Here is a 10,518-nt window from a genome sequence, read left to right as displayed (position 1 = left end):
AAATAATTAAACTTATTCAACCATCATCATCATCACTAACATTATTATTATTATTATGCTCTTTAAATTAATTCATATAAATCACAAAAGTTTAACGTAAATTTATAAGTAAGAAAATAAATGACAAAATGCATATTATGTATCTTCATAAATATAAAACTCATAAATAGATATAAAGAATCATAAGTTAATTGTTAGGATTTGTCAATTTAAAGAAATATAAGAGATTACAAATAGATATTAAAATATAACATAAAATTTATATGTGTCATATTAAAAAAGTTATTTTTACAAAAATATTATAATGTACTAAGTTGTTGTTATATTTGTTTTTGTATAAAGATTAAATATATAAATAAAAGTATCATAGTTTATTATTATCTAAAATAAAATGTATGATATTGAATTAGTAATTATAATATATGGTCAATTTTGAGTATAAATTGATAAAGTATTGAATATAAAATTAAACATATGAACATTTAAAATAAAAAAAAAATCGCGGATCGGCTCGACTCGTCTGCCACACCTACCACTATTCCATCTCCATGTGCAACTTGTAAATGGCGCCTTGAATATGCTTACCTAGTACCACACTTAATGCTCTTTAACTTGTTATACCAAAAATGGGACCAGTTAGGGATGTAAATAAGGAATTAAATGTATTAATGTTAAAATTTATTTATATAATTATTAAGTTTGGATAATTTTGTTTGTATTTCAATTTGGTATGATTATTAATTAAATTAATTTTAAAGAGGTTTTAATTAACTTATATATAAATCGAGCATAATTAGTTTGATAAATGCAAATATATTTTATTATGATGTGTCGTTAGCCATTTCTTCTTTGATGCACCACTAGCCCAATCAGGGTATTTAAAAGTAGACACCTAGATACCATTATCGCTACTCGTGCGCTCATCATTTCTACGAGGCATGCTTTGTTTGGATAGCACGCCCAGCTCAAAGTACTGTGAAGAAAACAAGTTGGTTTCCTCGATAATGTATGCCTCAACAATTGATGCTTCGACATGTACTTTATTTTCACCTTTTTCTTCAACTCACATAGGAACCTTTCAAATGAATACATCCACCTGTACTGCACTGGCCCCTCTACGCAAGCTTCATACGACAGGTGAACAATGAGGTGCTCTATTAAGGCAAAAAAAGAGTTGGAGAAAATATCCTCTCAAGGTTGGACAATATGATGGAAACATCGTTTTCTAACTCATGTAGCTTGGTGGCATCAAGCTTAGTCTAGCCTATGCTTGGAATAAAATATCAAATCCCTGTTGCATTCAAATTATCCTTCGTTTTGTCCTTGATGTCCATGATCGTGTTGAATATATTGTCAAACATATTTTTTTCAGTGTGCATGACATCAAGGTTGTGTTGGATCAGATGCATTACCCAGTATGGAAGATCTCAAAAGATGCTTTTCTTCGTCCACTTGTTGTCGTTACCATAGCTAGAATGGAGTGTCAATAGCATTTAACTGCACTCGCACCCGCACTTCTTTTGTATGTTTAGTTGGATTAGTTAAAGGGAGTTAATCTATTCTTGTTAGTTAACTCCTTAGTCTTAAAAGGCTTGACACATGTTTCATCTCTGTAACTTTTTTCTGCTAATTTTTTTCTCCTTCTTGGAGTTGTACACTGTTATGAAGAAATATTATACAGCTATGGCATCTGCCTTTCATATCTTGCAACTTCTTGCTTCTTTACATTTCTCCACAAAAGGGGCCAGCGAAATAGATTGACCTTAATCTCTATTCAAGATTAGTACATGTAGGAAAGCATCTAAAGCAAGTTTCAAACCGAGTAAACGTAACTTAGGAGGTAGTTTTATATTCCAAATGGTTTTCCAGCGAGCATTAAAAGAATCATTAGACCGTGTACTAGAAGATTAAGAGTTTAGCAATTCAAATGCAAGGAAGTATGCGCTGCAAACCAAGAAGAGACCATTCTGTGCGTAATGCCAACAACGAGTATCTAGGAAGATTCTCACCCTATGGGAATTTTGAGTATCATATCATGATCCTCTGGGTTGAAGATGTTTTTAATGATTTGTCTGTCCTATTCCTTTGCATCTGGATCAATCATCGCTGCAACAACAGTTTGGTCAAGGCCTTCAAGGGTGAGGTGATAGGTTTGAAGGTACCGGGACAGGGCAACCATAGATCTTTCCATATTTTAATTGAAGTGCCAGAACCAACACTCCATCTGCTGCCAACTGTGATGATCTCCTTAGAATTAATAATTGACTGCTAAGTTAGAGATGGTTTGTGACCCACTTTAGCTTCCGAAGGAGATGAGGAAGGATAGTGTTTTTGGCTTGAGAACCTGTGACAAGAGACATCGAGGTTTCATTAGTAATCACCACAGGTGTTTGGCAAGCATTGCCAAGTTGAAAGCTTTTAACGAGCGAAAACGCTCATCGCAAAGTGGGTATGGCTTGTAATGCTGATTGTATCATGGTAGTTTTACTTGCTTGAGATAAGTTATTTTCGGACCATCCTTTAATTCATTGCCAAACCCTATCACGTAAGTAGGAGAAAACACCTTTCTTTAATCACCCCACCACTGTTAGTAAGACTAGATAAAGCTTCTGTTGATCCTCTCTTTGAAGCCCCAATAATGCTGGAAGTGTATCTTTCAAAGTGTCCGAGGAATTCTTACTCAAGACGATAGATGATTTGTTGTAGTTAATCATCTGACCGGATGCTTTAGCATAGGTCTCCAAGATGTTCTTTTATAGAGATGATAGAGGAATGAGTAGCCTGGCAGTAGATCTGTGTGTCATTTGCAGATAATAGGTGGGACATGCTCGACGCCCGCTTGCAGACAGAGACCCCTTTGATTTCCCCCGCTTGTTCTGCATTTTATATCAATGAGCTAAAAGTTTCTGTACACAACAAGAATAGATAAGGGGAAAGAGGGTCTCCTTTACGAAATCCTCTCGATGCGGAAAGGGAACCAAACTCACCACCATTCAAAAGAAATGAGTAAGAAACAATAGTTACACAGGGAATAATCAAGCTAACAAAGCAATGATCAAAGCCTAATTTAACAAGCATCTTTTCAAGGAAACACCATTTTACTTTGTCATACGCTTTACTAATATCCATTTTGATGTCTGAATGACATTTATCCCCCCATATCTGGTCCTAAGAAGTTATTGATTTCGTAAACAATAAGAATGTTATCAGAAGTGAGACGACCGGGTACAAATACAGATTGGTTTTGAGAGATAATATGGTCAAGGAGGGGTTTTTTTTGTTAGCAATTGTCTTAGAGGCAATCTTGTATATCACATTGCACAGACTTATGGGTCTAAACTGAGAAAGCTTTTCAGAATTTCTGCATTTGGGTATAAGCACAATTTGAGTTTTGTTATGTGAGGGGTCAAGAATGCAATTATTTATAAGTTAAGAACAAAAGATCTGACATCCGATTTAATATTTTTTCAATAGAATTGATAGAAAATCAAAGACATATCTTTCGGACCAGGGGGTTTGAAAGGGGTCATTCGGAAGGGCTGCTTTTCAGATTTCCTCCTCAGTGTAAGGCTGCAAAAGAGTCTGGTTCATGCCGTCGTCCACCTTGATTGATACAAATCTGGTACCTCGTTCCACATCTCTAGAGCATGGATGGCAAGAACCAAAAATCTCTCCAAAGTACTGTTTAGTTAACCGCTGAATCCCCTTCTTATCCTAAAAAAGACTCTATTATCCTCATCCCGCAATCGTCTGATTTGATTACTACTTTTATGGTCGCTGGTTGCCGCATGGAAGAAGGAAGTGTTTTTATCTCCAAGTTGAAGCCAACGCTTCTTTCACCTTTGTTTCCAGAATAATCCTTAGTCAGGGAGGTAAATTGCTTAATTTTGAAAATTACAGGGAAATAAATTGCTTTTATTTTTCATAGGGGAGTAATTTACTTATTTACAAAATCACAGGGAGATAAATTTCATTAAACCATAGTATTGATGCTACCATATGAGGATAAAATTATAAGTCACCCCGAAATTATAGTTTCAAAATTTATATTAATGACCTTATATGTATTTTTTTTTTTGGAATTTTAGGGAAGTATATTGCAGCATTTGTGTCAAACTTTAATCAATGTTACACAATTATCAAATATTTCAATTAGTCAACTAAAATGGAATATATATATATATTTATTCAATTTCTTTTTGCCCACATCAGCAAAGTCCCTTGCTGTCATTACTGATTGGGTCCAGTTAGATCATAACAAATTTTAAGGGTTTTATGTAATTTTTTTAAAATTTGGGAAGAAATTAAATTTTAGGAGGAGGATGCTCTAATTATTTAACTGAACATAATATAGATTAATTATTGATGTAGGGTTATCCCCACATGTATTACGGATTTTTAATAAATATGTTCTCATTAAATTGCCTAGAAATGAGGGCATCCAAGATAATTCTAAGTAAATCCCAAGCAATTATGTGATTACCGATGAGCATCAATTATTATGCAATCATGTACAATTTTCAAAAAGTGATAAACATATACTATTATTATAATTTGGGTTTATTACACTTATACTCCTTCTAAAATTTGAAATTAAACTTTTTTTCTCAATTTTTTTTTCTTGAAATTATACTTACATCCCATTCAAAAGTTATCCGTCTACACTTAACCCCCTTCTATTAGAGTTTGGACGGAAAATATTGATGTATGCAAAAAAAACAAAATACATAAATATTTAATTTTATCCCGTGTTTAATATTTTTATGTATATTTTTGTACTTAGAAATAAATAAAATATTATATATATATGGAGTGAGTGAGGTTAACATCATATATTTATTCCTTTATACATAGGAACATTAATGAGTAAAGTTGAAAATTTATATATATATATTTTTTGCTAATGTCATCATTTTTCATCCAAATTCTAATGAAATGGGGTCAGGTCTAAACAATGAACTTTTTCGAAGAGAGTTTAAGTGTAATTCTTTTTAAAAAAAAATATGAGAAAGTGGAATTTTATATTTTTAAATAGAATTTAAGTGTGATTAATCCTAATAATCATACAATTGAGGGATAAATTGCATCTAGCATCTTGATATTTATTTTCGTCTAACAAATAAGTCCCTCAATTAGATAAAATTTATTGAGTTTATTGATATAACAATAAAATTGAATAAATTGATATTTAGTCTCGATTGATATATTACTGATTTATTGCAGGTCAAACAATTTTTTTACGATTAAACTACCCTTAAAACGGTGAAGATATACCTCATCACATGCATTAACACACCGAAATATATAAGGATAATTTGATTATAAAAAAAAATATTTGACTTGCAATAAATTAGTAATAAACCAACCATGGGTAAATATAATTTTTTTTTAAACTTTTTTGTTAATATTAGTAAAATTGATTAATTTTAACAAATAAAAATATTTAGTTATTAAACGAAAACAAACCTCAAAAGTATTAAATATAATTTTTTAAATTATAAAATATCTACGTATGATTATATCAAATTTTTTAAAAAAAATATAATTATCCCAACAAGTAATTTGTTATGCAATATGAGTTGGATTAGGTCAAAAGGAAATGATAGTTCCCCTTCCCCCATCTAATGGACCTCATTCCAATACGTTGATACAAAACTGTCAGCATCACAAAAATATATGCAACTTGTCCATGTCCATATCATTGCTATTTGACCAAGTTCCCAATTTTTTTAAAAATATTTATAAGATATTTTGTGTTTACGAATACTATAATATTGTTCGATAAATATTTTTAAAAGAGTTTACAAAATTTTAAAATTTTTAAAAATTATTTTTTAAAAAAATAAGTTCAACCCATATTCTTTTATAAGATCTTTTTAAGTTTTTTAATCTTAAAATTCAATAGACAAAAATACTTCGATAAATTACATTAATATTTTATTTTTATCATTCATTAATTGTCATTTTTTCTTAAAGAAAAAATACCCATTTATATGATTTAAATTTTAATAATTTGACGAGTTCTTTTGGTCATTATTGTAAGGAATAATTATACTTTTTTTTCTTAAAGTTTGATAAATTACACGTAAACTCCTTGTGATTTAGAAAGTTATATTTAATACTTCAAAATTTGCCTCTATTTAACAAATAAAGTTCCTCAATTAGTTAAAATTTATCAAATTTAATGATTTTAACAAAAAAATCCTAAATCCCCAATGATTTATTATAAGCCAAATAAATACTTTTATGCTCAAATTATCCTTTATTTGATTTGCAATAAGTCATTAATAAGGCAATTGAAGGTAAATTTTACTTTTAATTTATTTTTTTGTTACAATATCAACAAATTCAATATATTTTAACTAACAGATGGACCTATTTATTAGATGAAAACAAGCCTCAGCGATACAAAATATAATTTTTCAAACCTACGAGTAATTATACTAAATCTTAAAAAAAATGCATGTAATTATTCCTTATTATAATATGAAGAATTTATTACGAAAAAAGAAAACACTCGATATTTTAGTTGACCCAAATAATTTAAGAGTTTATTTTAAAATAAAACAATCTCTTTAAACTCTTAAAATATATTATAAAATATTTCAAATAAGTTTGAGCCAAACACGACCTTAATGATAAGTCAATTGCGAGGTGTACAACATATATTGACTTGTTGCTGTGGTGGTACAGAGCTGCAGAACTCAGATAGTTAAAACAACCGTCTCCTCCTCCTCAGGCCAAAGAATATTTGAGAGGAAAGGGCAGCTGCCATGGCGGGCGGGTCGTTCGGGCCAACGGGAGTGGCCACGGAGAGGGCTGCCGAGTACAAGGGAAGAGTCACTGCGTATGTGATCGTCGCCTGTCTTGTTGCCGCTCTCGGTGGCTCAATCTTCGGCTATGATATTGGAATTTCAGGTGCTTGTTTTTCTTGTCTTGTATGTGTGTTTGTGCAAGTTATTAGCTCTTTCAGCTGCATAGGCTAAGTTAGAAGAAAGGATAATGAGGGTACTGGGAGATGAACAGTAGAAGAGAAAGTCAGAAGATGATTCATCTGAAGGTGTTGGACTGTGATGATGATTAATGAATGATGAAAGTTTCAACTGCTTCTGGGCTCCATGTTTCAGTTTGTTCTTGAAAATAAGCTGAAGACAAGTGTTTTTGTTCCACTGCTTCTGCTTTTGAAGAACTTAAATTATGTTAATTTCAGTTAAAAATTGTAAGCAGTTGTAAAAATTAAGCTGTTTTTTCGGACATTCCAACTTTGATTTAACTTTTTTTTTGGTTTTAACTTTTGTGTTCTAACACTCCTCTTACGTAACTTACAACTTTTTCCACGACTTATTTTATCAAAAAGGTAGCAGCTATTACACCCCTTTAACGACTCATCCGATGTAATTGAGGAAGAAGTTGTAAATATTTGTAAGAACAGTCTCAAATGAGTTTGGTGCAGCCTATATTGACTTTTCAGGAGTAGCTTAATCAATACAGATGTAAAAGCAAGGAGAGAGTTGTCTTCTGTCTGAAAACAAGTGCATGTATTTGTGTATATGGGGTACTGGAGTGAGGTGGGGGGGAGTACTAGAAGTAGAAGATATACAATACGGCCTCGTGTCTTTGGATTGATGCAGTAAGTTATCTTGAGTTTGCTTAAGTTGATTGAACATAACAGCATCCTACATTTTCTATCGATGACCAGCGTTTAATGTTTTCTATCTTGTTGCGTAGATATAAGGATTTTTTGACCCGTACGAGAAATAATTGAATCTATCCATTTAAGTAGAATTGGATCCATAAACCCTCATTTCATGAGATAAAGAAGTATTACGTCGTGATTTTATCAGGGACAACAAACCTGGCAACGGAACAAGGGATTATACGCAAACGAGCCATATGGGCATGAATGAAAGGAAAAAAATTATTGCTTCCAACTTGGTCAATGCCTAATGGGATTCAAATTGTGTTGTAAATTATTAGATGTATATATGATGATTCCATGAAGTGAAATATCTACATGTTCTTGTGATACCCTACAGTTTAATACTCAAATGGTGGCATGGAACGGCTAAAACAGAGAAACTGATGGAGTATTTATGCATTGTTGAACAGGAGGGGTTACATCAATGGATGGATTTCTTAAGAAATTCTTCCCAACAGTGTACAGAAGCAAGAAGCATGCTCATGAGAACAATTACTGCAAGTACAACAATCAGGGCCTAGCAGCATTCACGTCGTCGCTTTATCTGGCTGGTCTGGTGGCGTCACTTGTGGCGTCGCCCATCACACGGAATTATGGCCGTCGTGGAAGTATAATTGCTGGTGGCATCAGTTTCATGATTGGAGCAGCTCTTGATGCTTCTGCCGTTAATCTTCCCATGCTCAATTTAGGTCGGATTATGCTTGGTTTCGGCATTGGATTTGGCAACCAGGTAGATATAATTGTGATTTTCTCTGTTTGGGGTGCGTTTTGTCTTGCAAACTAGAGTAACCTGCTAGCTCCATTTTTCTCTGCTCCCAAAGGCAGTTCCGCTGTATTTGTCAGAACTGGCACCAACTCATCTTAGAGGGGCCCTGAATATGATGTTCCAATTGGCAACAACACTAGGGATATTCACTGCAAACATGATAAATTATGGGACGGAGAAGCTCCAGCCATGGGGGTGGAGACTCTCTCTTGGGCTTGCAGCAGTACCGGCTACGCTGATGACGGTAGGCGGAATCCTACTGCCCGAAACACCAAACAGCTTAATTGAAAGAGGATTTGAAAAGAAGGGTAAAGAGGTATTAGAGAAGATCAGAGGCACAACCGACGTGCATGCTGAGCTGCAGGACATAATTGATGCAAGTGAGCTTGCAAAAACAGTTGAGCATCCTTTCAGAAACATCCTTGAGAGACGGAACCGTCCGGTGCTCGTGATGGCCATCTTCATGCCGACTTTTCAAATACTCACAGGCATAAACTCTATTCTTTTCTATGCACCAGTGCTATTCCAGAGCATGGGATTCGGAGGGAACGCTTCTCTCTACTCCTCAGCCTTAACGGGCGCTGTTCTTGCTTCGTCCACCTTTATTTCCATCGCAACGGTTGATAAGTTGGGCCGCAGAGCTCTGCTGATTAGTGGAGGAATACAAATGATTATTTGTCAGGTAACAAACAAACTGTTCTTTGTTTCTTATATATCTGCTCTTGGATTGACGATTTAACTCATCCATCAAACACAGGTGATAGTCTCAATCATACTGGGGCTAAAATTCCACGGTGACCAGGAACTCTCCAAGGCGTTCTCAGTGCTAGTTGTGGTGGTCATCTGCCTATTCGTCGTAGCTTTCGGGTGGTCTTGGGGGCCACTAGGGTGGACGGTGCCGAGCGAGATATTCCCATTAGAGGTACGATCAGCGGGTCAGAGCATAACAGTGGCGGTTAACCTCTTCTTCACGTTCATAATAGGCCAATCCTTCCTCTCCCTGCTGTGTGCTTTCAAGTTTGGAATTTTCCTCTTCTTCGCTGGCTGGATTACGGTCATGACTATCTTCGTCTACTTCTTCTTACCCGAGACGAAAGGCGTTCCCATTGAGGAGATGGTTTTCTTGTGGAAGAAACACTGGTTCTGGAAAAGGATTGTGCTATAGGCTATAGGTTCTCTCTTGAAACTTCACTTACTTTGTTGTACCTATCGAAATTCTTGAAATCATTAGTTCTTTGCTTAATCAGGAAATTTGTCTGTACTACTGCTTAGAATATGTATACATACTCAAGTTAAGGTTGTTTCAATTGAATCATTAATAACGAGAGATGTTCGGTTACGCTTGCAACAGGAACACATTGTTAGAGGTACCGTCCCAGTAAAAATCCTTCCACAGCCAAATCAGATTTCAAACAACAGATTGAAGAGTTCGACATGAACACATCGTTGGACGTACTGTCCCAGTCAAAATTCTTTGACGGTCAATTCAAATTTCAAACGAAAATGTTTTGAGAGTTCGACGTAAACGCATTATTAGAAGTACTGTCTCAATCAGAATCCTTAAGCGGTCAAATCAAATTTCAAGCAAGAGATTGGACAAACTCAAGAGATAGATAAGAATGGCAGTAAATTAACTAGAAATGGAAGGGGTACTTATAGTACAGAGTGAGTGTATCATATTTGTTAAGTGATTGGTCATTTTCTTAAATTGTACATTAATTATACGGTAAGTGTATTGCACTTGTTATATGATTGGTTCAAATTTTAATACACTTATTGTGTGATTGATTCAAATTTGATCGAATCGAATCTGAGTCAAAATTTTCCAAGAAGATAATGTTATCTTGCAATAAGTTATTTGAATACCAAGAAGTTATTGATTCAAATCTAATAGGGAGTGACTTGAATTTTAAGATGGATTAAACTTCAACACAATCAAAAGAGAATTGTGATGAGGATATATGTGGCTAAAAATTTTAAAAAATTTCTTTTTTTCAAGTACACTAGAAGCTGAGGACCATGATGAAATTGCCAGCTATGCTGCCAATACTTA

The 10,518-nt window shown here is 34.0% G+C and overlaps 1 protein-coding gene across 1 annotated transcript; it reads left to right on the top strand.

The window, feature by feature from the left end:
* Positions 1–6,671: 6,671 nt before the first annotated feature.
* LOC105166392 (sugar transport protein 7) lies at positions 6,672–9,813 on the top strand. Its single transcript, XM_011085732.3, has 4 exons — positions 6,672–6,918; positions 8,110–8,429; positions 8,521–9,147; positions 9,223–9,813. The coding sequence occupies exons 1-4, from the start codon at positions 6,774–6,776 to the stop codon at positions 9,628–9,630; spliced, it is 1,500 nt and encodes a 499-aa protein (XP_011084034.1). The 5' UTR covers positions 6,672–6,773; the 3' UTR covers positions 9,631–9,813.
* Positions 9,814–10,518: the final 705 nt, after the last annotated feature.

The sequence above is a fragment of the Sesamum indicum genome, linkage group LG7 (assembly GCF_026168435.1).
Source record: "Sesamum indicum cultivar Baizhima isolate 11 linkage group LG7, ASM2616843v1, whole genome shotgun sequence".
Lineage (NCBI taxonomy): Eukaryota > Viridiplantae > Streptophyta > Magnoliopsida > Lamiales > Pedaliaceae > Sesamum > Sesamum indicum.
Note: the sequence above shows the minus strand (reverse complement) of the source record. Positions and strands in the feature narration are given on the sequence as shown.